At 42.3% G+C, this 20,348-nt stretch overlaps 2 protein-coding genes across 4 annotated transcripts; both read left to right on the top strand.

Moving 5' to 3' along the window:
- The first annotated feature begins 44 nt into the window (after nt 1-44).
- Nucleotides 45-8,882, top strand: pabpc4 (poly(A) binding protein, cytoplasmic 4 (inducible form)). 3 transcript variants are annotated; one of them, XM_084481985.1, is made up of 15 exons: nt 45-619; nt 3,210-3,403; nt 3,855-3,970; nt 5,189-5,328; nt 5,489-5,583; nt 5,780-5,917; nt 6,068-6,163; nt 6,286-6,555; nt 6,733-6,826; nt 6,935-7,024; nt 7,230-7,360; nt 7,490-7,580; nt 7,801-7,931; nt 8,227-8,351; nt 8,482-8,882. In XM_084481985.1, exons 1-14 carry the CDS (start codon nt 424-426, stop codon nt 8,326-8,328), a joined length of 1,884 nt encoding a protein of 627 aa, XP_084338111.1. In that variant the 5' UTR covers nt 45-423; the 3' UTR covers nt 8,329-8,351; nt 8,482-8,882. The 3 variants fall into 3 exon arrangements, with proteins under 3 accessions (XP_084338111.1, XP_084338110.1, XP_084338109.1); XM_084481984.1 differs by having other exon boundaries at nt 6,286-6,561; nt 6,736-6,826; XM_084481983.1 differs by having other exon boundaries at nt 6,286-6,561.
- A 418-nt stretch (nt 8,883-9,300) lies between these two features.
- ppie (peptidylprolyl isomerase E (cyclophilin E)) lies at nt 9,301-18,557 on the top strand. Its single transcript, XM_084481807.1, has 10 exons — nt 9,301-9,336; nt 9,768-9,866; nt 9,966-10,009; nt 10,108-10,134; nt 10,546-10,627; nt 10,711-10,814; nt 11,008-11,131; nt 17,204-17,389; nt 17,846-17,988; nt 18,388-18,557. The coding sequence occupies exons 1-10, from the start codon at nt 9,306-9,308 to the stop codon at nt 18,454-18,456; spliced, it is 909 nt and encodes a 302-aa protein (XP_084337933.1). The 5' UTR covers nt 9,301-9,305; the 3' UTR covers nt 18,457-18,557.
- Nucleotides 18,558-20,348: the final 1,791 nt, after the last annotated feature.

The following is a 20,348-nucleotide window of genomic DNA, read 5'->3' as shown; positions in this document are numbered from 1 at the left end:
TATAAAGTGCACATGTTTTCGTCCCGCAGTCTCTTTCCCCGGCCACAAACGAGCGTGGGTGTCAACTCACAGTTCTTGAAAAAAAAACTTAAAAAATATAAAAATTAAAAAAAATCAAGAAAATCTTTATAAAAACTACAGACATAATTAAATACAAAAACTGCTTTAAAAAAAATCGAAAAATATTTACTTAAAGAAAAAAAAAAATACAAGAGTCCTCGGGCTTAACCCGAAGTTGGCATCAACCGGCAGAAACTCGTATCTTATTGGGGTGTCATTCCTTCAATTTAGTATAGTTACGTCCGGCCAAGGAAACTTCTTCACCCTTTAGCGAACCCGAGGTACTTTTAACATTGGACACGGAATATATCATCTGGTCTTCGTGGGAGAAATCGAGTTCATATTCTTGGGGAACTTCAAGTTATGAACACTGCGACAACCGGGAGTTATCCAATGGCTTCTCTCTATGTTGGCGATCTGCACCCCGATATCACGGAGGCTATGCTGTACGAGAAATTCAGCCCAGCTGGACCGGTGCTCTCGATTCGGGTATGCCGGGATATGATCACCAGACGTTCCCTGGGTTATGCCTATGTGAACTTCTCCCAACCTGCTGACGGTAAGTTATGTATTAATGCATCGGGGAACCAACGTTTTCATTGCATATTTGCTTAATAACTCATAACATTTGGCAAATCAGATGCATTAACTGCTACAGTAAGTAATGCCCCCATGCGTGCCATGGCATGGCCGACCTGCTTGGTTTCAGACGAATCACAAACTAATGCATGCCGTTTATATTCCATACTCAAAACAGCATAGGCTACATGTACCGGAAAAATGACGCACGGCGATGTCATTAGATAAGCTCTTGCCATACGTTGTGTTGATATATGTTATACAGTAGGCCTTTGTTTGACCCATATAATTGCAATGATCCAGTTATTGCAGGATAGCAGCATATTCTCAGTTGCGTTAGTTTGGCAAATATTCTATTAAACCTAAATCAGTGCGTCTTATATGAGCTACGCTCCACATAATTCATACTACAGCGAGGGGAGTAGGCATGCTCGATATTCGCACACTAGACAAAAATGACCCATTTCTGCTCCTATTTAAAGGACCACTAAGGGACATTTCAATACTGAAATTAATCCCTGATGCTCCTGTTTCTGTACGCACTGAAAAGACTACCGGAGGCGAACAATAACACTGAATAACGTTACAATGAGACAAGGCTGACATCTGCCACCAGTGGGCCTAGACTATCAAATAACTGCCTCCCTTTGTACTTAAATACATCTCGCTTATGTTTGGTTTCATATGTAAACAAAGGCAGGCCTATTGGTACATACTATATTGACCCCTTTCAATTGTTGAGGATTCAGTTGTATTGTCATTAGCCTACAGAATAACTTGGAAAGGCATCATTTTCTTCTCAAAGTCATGTCACCTTGGAATAATGGCAAAGCATTGATAACTGGAGTTTGATTTTGTGAGTAGATTGTCTGCAAAGGAACGAGACTGCTATTTGGACAAGGAAAGACACTTTATCCTATGTACACATCGGGAACACCTGTCACGAGGCCTCCCTGCTCACACACTGGGCTTTTTGCTAAGCAGGAGAGTTGAGTATTTCTTAGTATTCTAACACTGTAGAATGTTAAGGCCATTAAAGGAATATAGTTCAGGCTTATAAGGTATAAGTGACATCATTTTGATTGGAATATTGATGGTAACTGAATATGTGACAATGGTATGTGAAAACCTTTACTATCCTGGTTGAATGTGTTTTCTCCCTGTCCATGGCAGAGAATGTTTCAAGTAACACGCCAGGCCAAATAGCTCCCAGGGCCCCACTCTAAATTTAGCACTTGTTTAGGCCCCCTTACATTTGCCTGGCCATAATGGCTTCATGGCTCTTTAGTCTCCAAACCCCAGAAGATGATGAAAGAGACCACATGGCAAACTGTAGGCACAGAATGATTAACTCTTGTGCTGTAGTCTACAGTTAGCACTGAATATATTTTTTATTGACTGTGATGTATTCTGTGACATTGATCTTTCTTCCTGTGCTATATGACATGTAGAAAATCAAGGACCAGGCAGGGAACCTTCTCGAACTGGTCCCACACGTTTGACACCACACGCCTCCTCTGGCTATACATGTTGTGAAGTACAATCGCAGGGAAAAGCGCTGAGGCCAGCAGACGCACAGCACCTCTGTTTTGTTTACCAGACATTTCTGCTGAAAAGCTGTGTGTGTGTGTGTGTGTGTGTGTGTGTGTGTGTGTGTGTGTGTGTGTGTGTGTGTGTGTGTGTGTGTGTGTGTGTGTGTGTGTGTGTGTGTGTGTGTGTGTGTGTGTGTGTGTGTGTGTGGACGGACTCTACAAAGGGAGGCTACCAGGAATGTGGGCTCTGATGGAAAGCTAACCTGGGACATGGCTATAGAGAAATAAAGAAGTGTTAGGATTTAGAAAGAGAACGATAAAAAAGGACAATTTTGTTAACAATGTCAACAGAATTAACAATGGTAATCATTCCTAAAAAAAATACACAATGGAGTCCAAAAATCGGTATGATTACAACAAACACAAACATCTATATTATAAATAAATATTACATTCAAACACTTTATCTTTGGTCATAACTGGTCAAAAGTCTTCTTGACATGTCCTGGCAGAAGCATGTGGTTTCTGTGTGGTGTGAGTGAGAGGCCCATGTGCTCCCGGCTAGGCCACACCAGCTGCCACCTTCATGCCAACTGTCCCTCATGACTCTGAGGACCACATGGTCTTTACGATGTCACACGTGGCTTTATAATGGTGTCTTCACAAAGACTGAGCTGCAACTGTCGTCGAATGCACTCACAACGTTCTGCTTGGGGCAAAATGGTAGAACAGTAATTATTGCATGAAGTGACACACAGTGGTGCATTCTTTCTTTTCTTTTTTTTGGGGTGGATTTGTGTCGAGGGAATTTACTTACACACATTATTGCTCACCCTGTCCCTGTGTCCCATTCTGTAAACTGTGGTGACAAAGGTTAGGATGAACAAACAAGTTCATACAACAACACCTCAAAGTGAGCTGTTGTTGTTGAAGCCGCCACCCTGCTATGTGCACATGCTCCCCCTCATCACCCTTATGTTGACCTCTTTGACCCCTTCCCTGCCCCCCCTCCCCCACCACCACCACCACCACCTCCAGCGGAGAGAGCCTTGGACACCATGAACTTTGACGTGGTGAAGGGGAAGCCCATCAGAATCATGTGGTCGCAGAGAGACCCCTCCCTCAGGAAGTCCGGCGTGGGCAACGTGTTCATCAAGAACCTGGACAAGTCGATCGACAACAAGGCCCTCTACGACACCTTCTCCGCCTTCGGCAACATCCTCTCCTGCAAGGTAGGAACTGGAGGTGCTTTAACTGTGCCAATTCAGTATAATTGTGTTTAAATGTTTCTGTTCACTAAGTATTTAGGCCTCGGTGACCTCTCCCGAGTGTGCTTGCTTCTGAAAAAGATTTCATTTTAAACTGCTCTTTAATTCATTTGAATTCAACGCTATGATAATTTTGAACACATGGTAGCCGTAGTGTCTCTGAAGTTATTGGATAGCTTTAATATACACTTTTTGATATACTTATAGGATTCAAAATGGAAGGCGTAGATAAGGATATTTTATTTTTACAGTGAGCGGGGCAGTCACCTTTGATAATGCTTATTTTTTAACCAAAAATCTGCTTATGAAAGAGGGAAATAACCAAAGGGGAGGGGGCTTTTAAGGAATTGCTTTCATTTCCAGGTAGTGCATGAGGAAGGTGGCCTTAATCGTCTACATGTCCTCTGTCTTCCAGGTGGTGTGTGACGAGAACGGCTCCAAGGGATACGCCTTTGTGCACTTTGAGACCCAAGATGCTGCCGACCGGGCCATTGAGAAGATGAACGGCATGCTGCTCAATGACCGCAAGGTGTGAGTGTCTCAGCGTCTCAAAGCAGGGGGGGTGGGGAGGTCGTCCCTCTTGAGTTGGTGACTGTTTAGGAAGGTTGTACAGTCTTTCTTTGCTGCTGGCTGTAGTTTCACTCTGGATCCTGAAGGGAATTGTGTTAACTTTAAACCTGGCAACTGAAAGAACAAATGAGCCCCTCTGTATTCAGAGGTAGAAGAAGAGATTACAATTTCAGGACATGATTTGAGTATGGCAATATTTGTTATGCAAATGAGGAGGCCACTGGCAATGTCTGGTTTCACTGTCTCCGTTTCTATGTAGCTTGTTCGTTCTCTGTTGAGTTTATAAGCGCTTTAACAAGCCTTGTCTTTTTGCATCATGTTGCATCGCATTGTTGCTTGTCTCCTTTTGCGAGAATAACATCACTAACAAGCATATTTCTTACAGTGTGAAGAGTCCTCTCCTCACTAACGCATCAAACAAAAGAGTGTACTCACCCTGCGCCAAACGTGTTCCCTGCTTGCCAACCTGTCTCGGAGTGAAACCGTCGTTGAGTGTGTATGTGTGTAATGATGCTTGTGTGTTTTAGTGACGGATCGTGTGCAGGAATGCAATACTGGAAGGCGGATTGGGCAAGGTGGTCCTAGCCAGGTATATACATATCATTTTAGTCCTCCACAGCTTGGCTCTGACCTGCAAGACTCTCTCCCTCCACCTCTCTCCATACAAACCCTGCCGCCACAGTCTCAGGGAAACGGATTACCATGGATGTTTTAAATGTGTTGTCTGTGTTGGTTTTGTGTGACCGGTCTAATTGTTTGCCTGCTCCAGTGATATTAACCGTGAGTGATGTGGTTTTTTATTGATAATCCCAGATGTGCAAAGTCCCATGTTGCGGTGTGGCCGTCAAAATGTGTATTGTTTATTGTCTTTTGTGTTGTCTTGTTTGTATTCGTTTGGTCATGAGGTTTAATCTCTCCTCCGTGCTCCTCTTGTGTGGTCAGGTCTCCCTCTATCTCAGTGTGGTGAGAATCCTACCGGGAGGCTTGGAGAACAGCAGTATATTAGACTGGAAAAACAAACCATTGGCCCTTGGTTTTTCCTTCTCGTTTGGGACCATTTTACAAAAGTTTCTGCTCTCTCTCTCTCTCTCTCTCTCTCTCTCTCTCTCTCTCTCTCTCTCTCTCTCTCTCTCTCTCTCTCTCTCTCTCTCTCGCTCCCTCTTGCTCTCTGTCTCTCAGATTCGTAGGTCGTTTCAAGTCTCGCAAGGAGCGGGAGGCTGAACTGGGGGCCAAAGCCAAGGAATTCACCAATGTCTACATCAAGAACTTTAGTGATGATATGACTGATGACCAGCTGAAGGTGCTCTTCGACCAATACGGTAATCTCAAATCCTTAAAAAGATTGACTTTCTCTTGCTTTTAATTGGAAAGATGCCCTTTCCAAATAAAATAAATATTTGCATCAAACCAAATTCCTTTCAGAATTCTCCGTATAGTCGTGAGTGTTGGCTATAAAGCAGCCTCTTGTGTGACTTGCAGGTAGAACGCTCAGTGTGAAGGTAATGACTGACCCCTCCGGCAAATCCAGAGGCTTTGGATTTGTTAGTTATGAGAAACATGAGGACGCCAACAGGGTATGTGTAATGTCTGTGATGGCAAGTCTTACTTAATTATGCTATAATTTCATCACATCTTGTAGATCTAAATGTTATGGGTGTGTGTGTGTGTGTGTGTGTGTGTGTGTGTGTGTGTGTGTGTGTGTGTGTGTGTGTGTGTGTGTGTGTGTGTGTGTGTGTGTGTGTGTGTGGTTATGGGTGTGTGTGTTAAAAGGCTGTGGAAGAAATGAATGGCACAGAAGTCCAGGGCAAGACTGTGTTTGTGGGTCGCGCTCAGAAGAAGATGGAACGCCAGGCCGAACTAAAGAGGCGGTTTGAGATGCTAAAACAGGAACGCATCAGTCGCTACCAGGTCAGCCGAGAGTGGTGCTGTTCATTGACGGCTCTATTTGGGTTAAATGTTAAGTTAGCTGGCACGATATATGAAAACAATATTACATAAAAAATGAGTTTTGAATGAATTTAAGACGCCTTTTCTTGCTTGTTCTACTTCTTCTTCCAGGGTGTTAACCTGTACATCAAGAACCTTGATGACACCATTGATGACGAGAAACTGCGCAAGGAGTTCTCTCCATTTGGATCCATCACCAGTGCGAAGGTAAGACGACACCCAAGATAATGTTGTGTTCAGGTAAACACAGACGTTGACCAGCAACAGTGTTCAGAGAAGCACACTCTTTACATGTAGCACCCTGTTTGACGTGTGTCCCGGTGTTTCAGGTCATGCTGGAGGAGGGCCGCTCCAAGGGATTCGGCTTTGTCTGCTTCTCCTCCCCGGAGGAGGCCACCAAGGCCGTGACGGAGATGAACGGGCGCATCGTGGGCTCCAAGCCCCTCTACGTGGCCCTGGCCCAGCGCAAAGAGGAGCGCAAGGCCCACCTCACCAACCAGTACATGCAGCGCATCGCCGGCATGAGGGCCCTGCCCGCCAACGCCATCATCAACCAGTTCCAGCCTGCCAGTGGCTACTTCATGCCCGCCGTGCCCCAGGTTGGGGTATGTGCAGTATATAGATAAGCGCTGGGATATGTTAGACCAAAAGCAAAATGCCTAAGAAGATAAGGGATAACACTTGAAAACAAACTTTGAGATTCTTTTTATGTTTTGAAATGCAAAACACTAAGGAGTGCTATTCAAAGCGTGACTGGAATTGCTTTGTGTGTGCAGCAGGCGCAGAATAGGACCACTTACTATGCACCCAATCAGATGGCCCAGATAAGACCCAACCCCCGTTGGCAACAACAAGGTGGACGGGGTCAAGGTAAGGACGTGGCCAGCTAGCGGTCGTACATCTAGCTAGCCGTACATCTAGCTAGCCTATCAGCCGATGGAACGCCCTTGAAGTCCTTCTCCTCTGCTCCTCCTACAGGGGGCTTCCAGGGAATGCCTGGCTCCCTGCGGCAGCCGGGGCCCCGTGCCAACATGAGACACATGTCCCCCAATTCTAATGCCCCGCGAGGTAGGCTCACACAAGACACATCCACATGAACTGTTTCCATAATGATCCATAATGAATGTGATGCTCCAGTCTCTTATCAATAGCAGATCACCAAGCTGATATAATACTCCAGTCTCTTATAAATAGCAGATCATCAAGCTGATATAATACTCCAGTCTCTTATCAATGGTCGATCCTAAGGCTAACCTCCTATCCGTACCTCCAGGTGGTGGCCAGCCCATGGGTCCTCGTCCCTCCATGGGGGTCGCTGCTCCTCGGGCCATGCCGCCCTACAAGTACGCCTCCGGGGTGCGGAACCCCAACCCCCAGGTGGTGCAGCCCATCGCCTTACAGCAGGTAGCGCTTGCAGACGCATCACAGCCCACGCCACAGCCCACGTCATGGCTGTTTCTGTAGCCTTGGTGTGTTGATTTGTGTTTATTTGAGTATTATGTGAGTCTCATGTTGCCCTGTTGTGTCCGCCAGGCTCAGCCAGCGGTGCATGTGCAGGGACAGGAACCCCTGACATCCTCCATGCTGGCGGCCGCTCCTCCCCAGGAGCAGAAGCAGATGCTGGGTAACCATTACTATATTATTACCACATCGTGCAAAACGATCAACGCTACTTTTAGACCACAAGGACAGCAATAGCAATGGGTGTTGAAAAGTTGTTGCACCAAACTGCATGGGTTTTATTAGGGGAGACAAATAACAATTGAAAACCATCTCCATGTATACAGTTTATTCTTTAATTTAATGAAATTATTTTTTTCCTTTTTTCCTGTTGTTCTCTCCAGGGGAGCGTCTCTTCCCTCTCATCCAGTCCATGCATGCCAGCCTGGCAGGGAAGATCACCGGTATGCTGCTGGAGATCGACAACTCAGAGCTGCTGCACATGCTGGAGTCCCACGAGTCTCTGCGCTCTAAGGTAAGTCACCCGCGCTCTTCATTACATTGTTCTTTATTCGTGCTATGATAGACCATCGGAACAACGTGTATGGAAGCTGAAATCTTTAATGTCCTGTTTTTGTTGTTGTTTGTTGTTTGTAATCTTGGTGAGGTATCCCTAGAAAAATAGACAATTGATGGTTCTAACCATGTTAATAAATAAAGTATTCCTTGTATATTTTTGATTTAGTATGATCCACCTCTTGCATTCAATCTGCCAATGCATGTGTCATGAGTTACTGTGTGAGTGAATCCTGGTGTCTGTGTTGTTCCAGGTGGACGAGGCTGTCGCAGTCCTCCAGGCGCATCAGGCCAAGAAAGACGCCACACAGAAAGTCGGTGGGCTCACTTCCACTGCGCCTGCTGCCTCCTCCTAAAGACACAGCGCTCTGTTGCTATGGTATGAGCGTGTTGATTTACAGCATACATCAGTGCTATCCACCAGTTGATGTAAAATAGTGTCATTTCACTCTTGTGTGTATGAGATATGCTTCTGATCACGTTATGTCTGTCATATTTGTGTTTTTCAGAGCACATACAAGCTTCTACACTGGATCTAGACTGCCAATCAGAAAGCTTCGGACAAAGGATAATGGAAGAACAAAGAATAAAAAAAAAACGAATACTTTTCATTGCACTGTAATAATTATGCCAAACTGTACCAAAAGCATTTATGCAAATAACAGCCTGTTCTTTTGACTAAAGGCCCTTAAAGTTGTGGCCAAGGACAGACTTTTTTTCTATAAAGAGAATAGACATTGCTCTACTTCTTTGGTTGAAAGTTTTATGATTGACTTGATTTGATTTAATTGAATTAAAGGGAATTCCTCATCCCATCATGTTATCAGGGGTGTGTAGTGTTATCAAAAAAATATATAGCAAATTTACCAATGATGTGTACTTCTCAATAAAAACATAATATTGCAACTTTCCCAATGTTGTGTGAAACTTTCTATACTACTATGCTTTACTATAAAACCAATTGCAGATAGGCTAATTGGTTTATGAATATGGAATTGGCTCAATAATGTTATATAAATTCATAATCTAATATTAAAGCGCTGTGAAAAACTCAAAAAACCTGCTAGGTTTTATGAATGAGTTGTGGTGTTGACATATTTTAGTAAAAACAAACAAGCTTTTTAATATATGACGATTACTTTAAGTTAAGTTAATGGGAATGGAAGCATTTGACGCTTTACTTCAAAAAATATTCTAATATTCTTTCCCTGTTTCATCCGTGCTGGGGATAGATGACGCTACAGCACGATTGATAAACGTCATAGGCGGGCTTTGAATGCCATCCTCCAATGAGAAGACGCTATGGGGTTATAGTTGAAAGTTCAAATCCAACATGGCGTCGACCAAACGAGTGCTTTATGTTGGTGAGTTAACAATAGTATTTCATTGATTCGTGTTTTACTGTTGTAAATATCCATAAGGATTTCATCGAGAAACAGAAGTTACTTGACTCTAGACCTGTGTAGGTTATATGTTTATCTGTAGGTTATCAACGAGTTAAATACGCATTTGTTCAAGATGTAAACTACATCCTCCGTAAAGTTGTTCAGCCCCAGAACAAGAAATCTTAACTTTTTAATGCTACGTAGTTAATGGTGTTCTGTTAAACATGATTTATAATCGGTGACGAGAAGCCAAACATTGGCTAATACTGCTTCTATTGTGCCACATATGCAATTAGAGAGTTGACTGGTACAACTTCACCGATCTTCACTACTCAATGCAATGCTTCCCAGGCAGTCGTTCAGTATAATTTTGCCTGCCGCTGTTCCCCACCCTGCGTTGTGTCTGACAGGTGGTCTAGCAGAGGAGGTGGATGAGAAGGTGATGCATGCAGCCTTTATTCCATTTGGTGATATCACAGACATCCAGATACCGTTAGACTATGAAACGGGTAAGGGTGAAAACGAATAACAAATGTTTCCGTCAGACAATAGATGTAAATATGAACATGGCTTGATAATATTGCTTCTGTTTTCCTATTCTTTTTCAGAAAAGCACAGAGGTTTCGCATTTATTGAGTTTGAATTGGCAGAGGTAAGTGCCGGCTAGTGAGTCCATTTGTGTTGTGCTGTTGCCATCTAGTGGATCATGAATGCTATCAATCTTACCTACTTTCTTTTGCACTTTCTAAGGATGCCGCAGCTGCAATTGATAACATGGTGAGTTAAATACATAATTTAAACCTGGTTTAATGACCCTTCTATGAATATGGATCTGACGGATGGTTGGCAGTAGCCCATCAGGCTTGTAGACCACATTTCTAACCATCCCGGTTGAAATTATACTACTCTGCTACTGCCTCTTTTCTTGTTTCTTACTATGTTTATAGTTGAACACATGAATTGATACTAATATCTTTCAATTCCTTAAAATGAGTAGGCTATTAATGTGTGTGAATAATTAGCAAGTGGCCTTCTTATAACCAATTTATTGTATTTGATGCCTGTATATTCTACCTAAAATGAAAACTAAAAAAGAAGACTTTCAGCCCTGTATATATGCATATATTTGTGACACCAGCTTTGGATTTCCAGTACAATTTTTCTCAACATCTTTTTTATTTTCCGCAGAATGAATCTGAGCTTTTCGGGCGAACGATCAGAGTGAACATTGCCAAACCAATGAGGATCAAAGAGGGCTCGTCTCGACCAGGTGACTCGTGCAATAACACCGATCCCCAGGGGAATATTGGAGCCCCAGTCCTTGTCTCACTAACCCCCTTGTGTCCCCCGCAGTGTGGTCGGATGATGACTGGCTGAAGAAGTTCTCAGGGAAGACTGCAGAGGAGGCTGAGGTCGAGGAGTCAGCCGGGCCCACGGCCGGTACCGACACCCAGGAGGTCAGGCTTCTCATTGGCTGGGTCAATATATGAATAAATGCTAATGATGATAATCCATTATAGGGGGGGATCCAATTTTTTTTTGCTAAATGTGTGTGACATGTTTGAGCTAACACTTGGGCTCCCTCTACGACCTAAGGCTGGAAGAGGGAAATTCAAATTATTCATTTTTTTCTACTTTATTTATTAATAGGGCGAACCACCAGCCAAAAAGGGCCGGGTAAATCCACAGGTCTACATGGACATTAAGATTGGGAACAAACCCGCGGGCAGGCTTCGCTTCCTCCTGCGTGCCGACATCGTTCCAATGACAGCAGGTATCCACACCACTTCCTCCATTCAATGCCAATGGCCTCATGGTTTCACTGGAATAACATACCATTAACTTGTTTAACCCCAGTGGGGGGAATTTAGAAGTTGTAGCAGCCCTTGGATACAAAGTATAGAGAGAGAGTCTCGACTGATGCATAAGGTGTCTTTTATTTTCTTCAAACAACGTTGACCAAACTTTAATCCTCGCATCGTTGACTTTCTCCTTTCATTAACGAACAAAGTGCAATACCAGTCACATAGATCACATATTAAAATCCCATCATAATGCAAGCACCCGCCATCTACTTTCAAACTCCTTTCCCTTGTGCAGAAGCAAACTACGGGGCTACCGCTAGGACAAATATCATACAGGTGAAGGCATTTCAGGTCATATCGCGTAAACACGTCATATCAAATAAGAAGTCAGAACATTAATGAATAAATGATGAATATGAAGACAATAAAATCACAGAAAATATTGCATAAATATTTGCACTTTGCCCAATCCGTATTATTGTTTAACAGCACAATTCTAGCAACAGCAGAAATCCAAAAAGTGGTAATTTACACTCCCACCAATCACTTCATGATAAATATCAAGTGATGTGTGATCGAGTGATTTAAAACATTCTAAGACCATGTCAAATGTGCAAATAAGCAGAGTTATCGTTGACTTAGAAAATGTACAAATAAGCAGTTATCGTTGACTTAGAAAATGTGCAAATAAGCAGAGTTATTGTTGACTTAGAAAATGTGCAAATAAGCAGATGTTAATTTAATGGGCTATGTGTGCATGTCTGTGAGAGTATGTGTCTGTGTGATCCTTCATAATTCACTTTCAAGGAGAAGCACTAACTTTTGAACTGGTCTCTCTATGATTGACATTTTAGTTTGGGAATTAAGCTTTCCTGATGCATTACTTGCTCTAACCTGTAACTTCACTCTTCGCACCAGGCCGTCATTGTCCACAGTTCGGTCTACTATTCGGCCCAACTGCCACTGATTTCTTGGGAAGAGGTACTCTTTTACAATGACTACATCATTCACATTGAGGTCTCGCCGAGCCACATGCCACTTCTGTCGTGTGGAGATGTTCAGGAGATACTCCCTCTTCCATCGACTCCAGAACTGCTCAATTAAGTACTGAACACGGCGCCAGCGCTTTGTACTGTACACATCCTCCCTCACGAATTCTCCAGGAGGCAGAAGAGCAATCTTTGACTTCATTTGAATTAAATGGTTTGGCGTTAAAGGCTCAAGAGCAGTGGGGTCATTTATTCCATCTACGGTCAAGGGACGGCTGTTAACAATGGCCATGGCTTCATAAAAGAGTGTTCTGAGGGAGGCACCTGCGTTTGTCGCCGTCTCTGAGGGATTTACACAACAAAGAACTTCATTCTCATTCAAGTTAAATTTATGGAGTCGTAAACCTCCCCTTTTACACAACTCTTGTGCTTCAACTATCAGTGCTGAGGCCGCTTTGATTGTTGGAACACTCAATAGCCCATCATCGACATAAAAACTATTTTCCATAAAGGATGCTGCAGTTGGATAGCGTTCTTTATGTTGCTGTGCTAGGTACTTAAGGCCAAAGTAGCACACCCTGGAGAGGAGGCAGCACCAAAGAGGTGGACTGCCATCTGATATTCCTTAGGTTCCTGCTCAAGATCTCCATGCTCCCACCTTAGAAATCTCAGGTAAGAGCGGTGCTCAGGTGCAACAAAGAACTGATGGAACATTCTTTCAATATCGCAGATAATGGCTACAGCTTCTTTCCTAAAGCGGCAGAGGACTCCCACCAAGGAATTAATCAGATCAGGACCGGTCAACAAGGTGTCATTCAAGGATATGCCACGGAATTTAGCTGAACAATCAAAAACGACTCTTAATTTGCCAGGCTTCTTTGGATGGTACACACCGTGGTGAGGTATGTACCAGCAGGTGCCTCTGGAGCCAACTCTGCATCACCATTGTGATGATGATTGGCCTTGAGCTTCCTCTTTAGATGCTGCAAACGAAGGGTGGCTAGTTTCTTGTTTGGTAGTGTGGGAGGACTACTACCTAGAGCGGCATCTCTAGGTGACCATCCTCTTTCTGCAAAATGTTTTCTAGGCAAATGGCTCGTTCTCGCCACCCAAGATGACTTCCAGAGGGGCGAGGGCTGAAGGACAATCATATCCAATTAACAGCCCTACGTCAGTCTTGGAGGGCTGGCAGTTTGTTAGTGAGATGTTCAAGATGTAATGCTGTAGTCTTAGTTGGTATACAAGACATTTCAACAGGGATGAAGTCACGTGTGTATGCTTGCTGTAACTGTATATGTTTTCCTGAATAGAAACTTCTAACTCGCAAACCACAAACAACTTGACTGGGTATTATTGTGTCTATGGCAGTCATTGTACTGAGCTTCAACTGCAATGGTCTAGTTCGTACATCCAATTCCCTGACAATATTCTCCAGGACAAAGGTTGAATCGCTCTGTGTCAAGAAGAGCGTATGTGAGAATTTCCTTCTGAGGTTCTTTTACCAATGACAAGAAAACTGGAACAATGCTGGAAGTAGCAGATGCATTCTGAACTAGTGCATGAGACAGAGCTCGATGGGTTTCTTGCCTTGTTTCCCCTTCTGTGTGAGTCTCAACTCTATTCACTGCCCAGGCCTTTTCTCTCTTTCTTCATGCAAACATGTTGGATGGCGTTTGCCACATATTCCACAGATATGTCATGTTCTGCACTCTTTATTGACATGCCCCAAAGCACATCCAAAGCACAAATGATTCTGATGTATAACATCCCTTTTATCTACCATTGACAAGGTAGCAAAAACTGGACATTTGGCAGTGCCATGAAGCTCTTCTTTACAGACAGGGCATGGTGCCTGTGGCCTAGAGAAAGTGACCTTCTGATGTCTTCTGTAGATGGTCTTTTGCCTGTGCATTGATACTAAATGACTTTGGCAGCTTATCGTCTTCTAATTTGGTGCTGGACCAGAAGGGAGAGGCAATAGGGTTACAGGCTATACAGGCTTCCTTCTGCACAAACGTAGTGAATCTCTCAAAGGTGGGATATTCTCCAGATATATCGAGTTCTTCTACAATGATCCTGCTCCATTTGCGCACTAGCCAGTCTGGTAGCTTTTTCAACAGCTTATGATTTTCTTCTCTATCATTTAGAATGGTCAACCCTTTGACATGGGGCATAGCTTCAGCACAGCTTTTTAGGAAGTCTGCAAAATCTCCAAGTGCCAGAGTCGTTTGGGGTGACTTTAGGCCATTTCATAAGCTTATCTCGAAAGGCTTTCTGCGCGACGAATGGGTTTCCATACCTATCCTTTAAAACAGCCCACGCACCTTCATATGCATCTTCAGAACTCTGGTAAAAGAATCCTTCAACAGCCTTGCGTGCCTCGCCCATTAGTTTTTTAAATACTGCATTTTTTTCGCTTGCAGGGATAGGTTTTCTGTCAGAGTTGTGAATGTCATTTTAAAGTCTACAAACGTTAAAGGATCGCCAGCAAACATGATTGGTTCAGGAACAGGCAAACGATTTAGGCTGAGTGAGCTGGCTATTGCTTCTGCCAAATTTGCTACTGAACTCTGAGAGGATTCTTGTGATTGGGGCAACGCGACTACAATGCCTAGTTGTCTATTTGAAGTAATTTCTGGGGTTGTTCTAACAGGGGCTGTGTTGCTAAGCTCTCCCACCACATCTCCTTCAAGTTGATTGTATATCCGCACTCGAGCCGCAGCCACTTTAATGTCCATATCTGCTTGCATTAGTTTTAGTCTTGTTTTCTCTTCCTCTAGTTTCAGCTCAACTTCAGCTTGTTTTTGCTTCATCTGAACCATCATTTGTGACTCATGGAGTTTCCATTCACTTTCCAGCTTACTGAGTTTAGCTTGCTGAGTTTGTATTCCCTGCATAGATTTAGCTTGTTCTAATTTGGCTGCAAGGTCTGCTTCTGCATCTACGCGTTTACTAGAGGCCCTACTGTTGACTGATAAGTTGTCTATATTTTCAGAAATGACACTTTCAGTGTTTGTACCACCGAAGATGGATTCATGCTCTTCCCGATTTAAAGTAATTTGCACACTTTCCTTTTCCACCTCCGCTTTAAAGGTGTTTTGATCAGGGCCCATTTCCAGTCGTTTACTCACAAGTTCACATACTTCTGTAGTCAGTGTATTACAAGCATCCATTTTCTGCACAACATCTGTAGTGTTAGGAGAATTCTGTTGGAGTGGCTCATAATTTTGGGTTAGACGGTCATATCCACTTTGAATTTCATTGTACATTTTATTGAGATCCTCCTTCGAACAGAATTTCTTAAGTCTTGTCCTAGATTCTCTGGCTATCTTCTTCCAGGATTCATAAGCTCTTATGAATGCCTTTTTAGATACCTCTTCACGCATTTGTTTCCCCTTGTCTGTAAGCCGGTGTTCACGAGAACCAGAGACAATTTCTTGCGTGTCAGTAGGCTTTTCATCCTCCTTCTCTGATAAGGGTTCTACAGGACTTAGGACTTTCTCGTGTGTGGATTTTCCTGCATCTCCTGACACTGACATTTTAATCTTTTTTCCTTTTTAGCCTATCACAACGGGATTTATAAATTTGGTTGGCAGTGTAATAGGTCTATTAAATAGCTGTGAGAAGTGCTATACAATTGACTGGCTCACTTCATAAATATTAATTATTATATTGTATATTAATTATTATTATATCAAAATTGAGCATAGGCTAGAATTATTTCATCAATCATAGATATAGGACGTGAGTTTAAATATTTTAGCATTGCAATTCAACGTTCAACATTTCATGTATGTAACCGTCACCAGTATCTAAAATCAAGTTTCATTCACAAACATTTGAGCAGGTTTACAACTTGGATCAATCAGAATATCAGTAGGCCTACGTAGGCTAGTTCAGTTCTTGAAATTACCCTGGTAGTACGTCAGTTCGATTTGATGATTGCGCAACGTTAGCAGTCTCTCACCGCGTCTGCGGTCTCATGTTACAATCGCTATCAATTTACGACCTTGCCTGAATGTGGAGGCTTGTAGGTGATGAAGACGGCGACTGTTCAGCAGGGGACAGACGTAGCGTTGAGTTTTCACTGTAGCAGCCCTTGGATCCAAAGTATAGAGAATCTCGACTGATGCATAAGGTGTCTTATTTTCTTCAAACAACGTTGACCAAACTTTAATCCTTGCGTCGTCACCATGCACCGTGAAAACTGTGTTGAAACAAATACAATACAATACTAGTTCACACGGTACTAATTTACACACTACATACATGCATATCATTTATACGAATCACACGAATTACATAGCCAGCCATAAAATCTTGATACAAAATCTTCATCAACAAAGGAAAAGAAACAACAATCATACCTCACTGCACGCTCCAAGGAATGCAAGATTACAATCCGATTCCGACAGTGATTTCTCCTTTCATTAACGAACAAAGTGCAAATGTGCAATACCAGTCACATAGATCACATATTAAAATCCCATCATAATGCAAGCACCCGCCATCTACTTTCAAACTCCTTTCCCTTGTGCAGAAGCAAACTACGGGGCTACCACTAGGACAAATATCATACAGGTGAAGGCATTTCCGGTCATATCACACACCCACACGTATACACGTCATATCAAATAAGAAGTCAGAACATTAATGAATAAATGATGAATATGAAGACAATAAAATCACAGAAAATATTGCATAAATATTTGCCCAATCTATATTGTTTAACAGCACAATTCTAGCAACAGCAGAAATCCAAAAAGTGGTCATTTACAGAAGTCATAGCAGAAGTCGAGGACCTAGTTGGCAAAAATCTTCTAAAAGGAATATTGATATACAAAATATGAGGTGTACCCATGCTAATTCCAAATGTTGTTGTAGCAATATATGCTACATTATAGGCATGCATAGCGGGCAATATATAAATTGATTCAGTAAGCTATATATAAATACATCTGAATGTGATTTCCCCCCAAAACCTGTATGAGCTAAAGAAGGTCTTTGATGAAACCAGTGTTTTCCAACCGTTTTCTTGTGGCCCTTGTGTAGAGAACTTCCGCTGCTTGTGCACGCATGAGAAGGGCTTTGGCTTCAAGGGGAGCTGCTTCCACCGCGTCATCCCCCAGTTCATGTGCCAGGGAGGAGACTTCACCAACCACAACGGCACCGGCGGCAAGTCCATCTACGGCCGCAAGTTTGACGACGAGAACTTTGTCCTCAAACACACCGCCGCAGGTGAGGCTTTTTCTCTAACCCATAGCTTAGGAAGAGTTTGGCCTCCATTTTGAGGTTTGGTCTTTTCTAGTTTGAGTCGGTTTACCTTGTTTATGCCTTTAGCGATATATATTTTTGGATATTGGATATATTTATCCAATAAATCCTTGATTGTTTACCTCTATGGTTTGAGCAAAGCATTCCAAACAAGGATAACTCTGGCTGTATTGATGTAGAGCTGTTAGAATATCAGAATATGCAGAATATCTGCCAAGTAAATTGTCAGTTATTCACTGTGCAATCAGGATGGTGGGTACTTTCAAATAATTGGCATGTGGTTAAAAAGACCAGGGTAGTTTTCTCCCCAGCAATCATGTGTGTTCATCCATGGGTCATGTAGAGTCCAGGGGCACATATTGAGGCTAGCATATTTTGGCATGCATATATCTTGACAGTGCTTCTCTCTGCTACATCAAGGTCAACTGTCCATGGCTAACTCGGGCCCCAACTCCAACGGCTCCCAGTTCTTCATCACAACGGACAAGACTGACTGGCTGGACGGCAAGCACGTGGTGTTTGGAGACCTTGTGGAGGGCATGGATGTGATCCACGCCATGGAGGTAAAGGGCTGCACTGGGGCTGCGCCATACCTGTAGGCTTCTGTTGCAGTGCACCGAAACCTACAATAGTCATAGATCTTTTTTTTGTTTTTGTGACATTTGGGAATTAGTTGTTGTCATTTCATAATGAAAAGTGATATTGGTGCTTCTTAAGGTGTTGTTGTAAAAAGAAAAAAGCTTATAGTATCCAGTAGCTTCCAAGCATGTTTTTAAGGAAGTAATGGCTGAAATGATGTCCAAATGCACATTTCAGGAAGAACAGGCTAGTCTTGTTTACGCTTCTTTCAATTGTACGGAATGTTTTGTCTCTTGGCTTGAGCTTTCTATGAGCTTTCTATGCTGTACTTTCATAAAAGTAAACGAATACAAGTAGTGACCTGTATTTTTCTTCTCCCACAGGCACAAGGAACAAAAGATGGCAAGCCAAAACAGAAGGTGATCATATCAGATTGTGGAGAATATGTTTGAAAATGTGTCGTATGCCAAAGGGTAAACGAGAACTGTGTACGTGTTGCTTTTCCACTTCGCTGCCATGTAAATATTTCAATTAAAAACACTTTTATAAAGAAGCTAAATCAATCTTTGTCATTTTCTTCCAATACCTAACCTTGTAATGGGTGATTTGTCATTGGTTAACCAGTAGATTGTAATATGTGCGTCAAAGGTATTTCAAAATAATATAATAGGTTACCACATTAGTTCTCTTCCATGTTTGTTCCATGACATAATATTACAGTGCGTGACAGGCAGTATCTTGTATACATCTTGTTAGCTTTGGTTTCAGCTTTGTGACAGAATGAAATCAATGAGTCACATTTTTTATTTTTTTGGATAGGCTTCTAGGAATCTGAATATCCTGAATACCTTTATTTACTTTTTATCTGAACATTTTCCACATTCAACATGGAGGATAAAACCAAGCAACATGAAAACTGGAAAAACAAAAATAGTTAACAAACATGAACTCATCGGATGTTTAGTAAATTCAAAAAAATATATTTTAAATCAAATATCTGCAAATGCTAATTATGTTCCTCCCAGGCAGGGAGTTGGTGGAGGATGACTGTTGAATATCATTATTGACCAACCATGACAGCCTAAAGATGTGCCTTCATACCATTTTACTACTTAACTTACTTATTGCTTTGTATAAACCTTCTCAACCGTGGGGTCACCTGACATGCAGATGGGTTCGAGGGACATTTCTGACTTAAAACAATGAATATTTTTAGGGGGATACACAGGGACTGTGGGCAGTCCTCGGAAGGGAAAGGTCCCAGAACATGGACCACAGTCCCAGGAGGGGCCTCTGGGGACTTGGTTCCTGGGAAAACTTAAAACAGGGTCCAGGTTAAAAGAAGAAGCTTGAGAACCCCTGAACAATAAGATTAACACAACATTATTATACAACCATCATCTCTTATAAGGAAAAGGTTTTTGTAGTTTACAGCGAGAAATTACAGCAATAAATATTTATAGTTTGAATTAATTTAAAAGCAGGGCAATAATAGTTAACTAATAGTAAACTATCATATTTTTTTTCTATTACATACAAGTATGAATCCTAACTAATTGTATAGATGATCTCACATTAAGTGTTAACTGACAAATGTTTTTTTCTAAACTAAGTAGCGACAAACATTTAACTCTTTAATGTCAGAGGACATTTTTGATTGCACGGGCCAAATGCAGATGACGGAGAGCTTGCGTCTTGACAGGCCTGTGGAATTAAAGATAGTTTTGTTCTTTAAAGACGACACCACATTTAAGACATTTTCCATTTGCTTGATTTTTTTTTGTTAGGGACAATCCCCTAGTTTTTTGACATTCGTGGCTGCAGCGTCACACCTTAACCTTCTTGGCAGTAGTAGCAAGGGTGAACCGCTGTAGACCATCGTTTTAAAACCACACCTGGACAGGTTTTTTTTTGTAGCTAGAAGAAATGCATTGCTCCACCCCTCCACTATTCGGTTGAGCAAGATCCAGAGTTTATTTTTCTCTCGTTTTTTTGTATCACTGCGATCTAGGCTATCGAAAAGGTTTTCCCCCTTCTCGACACTGCTGAGGTCCCTACTGTGAGTACAAACATAAAATAACGATTAAAGTTTCTGTATTTTCCTTTGTTATAGTTATAGGCTATCTCTTTGTTAATAAGGCTGTACCCATACAAGTTACTTGGACTTAAGCCTATGCTTAAAAGCGCGGATTCCTTAAAAGACAGCGATGTGCCGCATACCCGCAAGAAAGTATCTAGTCTTCAATTGAAGTTGTTGTGCCTATTTCTTCACTGTAAAAATGTAAAACTGTGAATAGCCAAATGGTTCAAAACATTGGAAAGTTTATAGTCGTGAATAGTTGAA

The sequence above is a fragment of the Micromesistius poutassou genome (assembly GCF_964030765.1).
Source record: "Micromesistius poutassou genome assembly, chromosome: 17".
Classification (NCBI taxonomy): Eukaryota; Metazoa; Chordata; class Actinopteri; order Gadiformes; family Gadidae; genus Micromesistius; species Micromesistius poutassou.
Note: the sequence above shows the minus strand (reverse complement) of the source record. Positions and strands in the feature narration are given on the sequence as shown.

Excerpts from the sequence above, each read along its gene's own strand:
- pabpc4 (XM_084481983.1), top strand. The coding sequence starts at position 424 with ATGAACACTGCGACAACCGGGAGTTATCCAATGGCTTCTCTCTATGTT. Across the intron at positions 6,164-6,285 it reads GATCCATCACCAGTGCGAAG|GTCATGCTGGAGGAGGGCCG; the intron begins GTAAGACGACAC and ends CCGGTGTTTCAG. Across the intron at positions 7,361-7,489 it reads AGCCCATCGCCTTACAGCAG|GCTCAGCCAGCGGTGCATGT; the intron begins GTAGCGCTTGCA and ends TGTGTCCGCCAG.
- ppie (XM_084481807.1), top strand. The coding sequence starts at position 9,306 with ATGGCGTCGACCAAACGAGTGCTTTATGTTG. Across the intron at positions 10,010-10,107 it reads TTGAGTTTGAATTGGCAGAG|GATGCCGCAGCTGCAATTGA; the intron begins GTAAGTGCCGGC and ends GCACTTTCTAAG. Across the intron at positions 11,132-17,203 it reads CATCGTTCCAATGACAGCAG|AGAACTTCCGCTGCTTGTGC; the intron begins GTATCCACACCA and ends GCCCTTGTGTAG.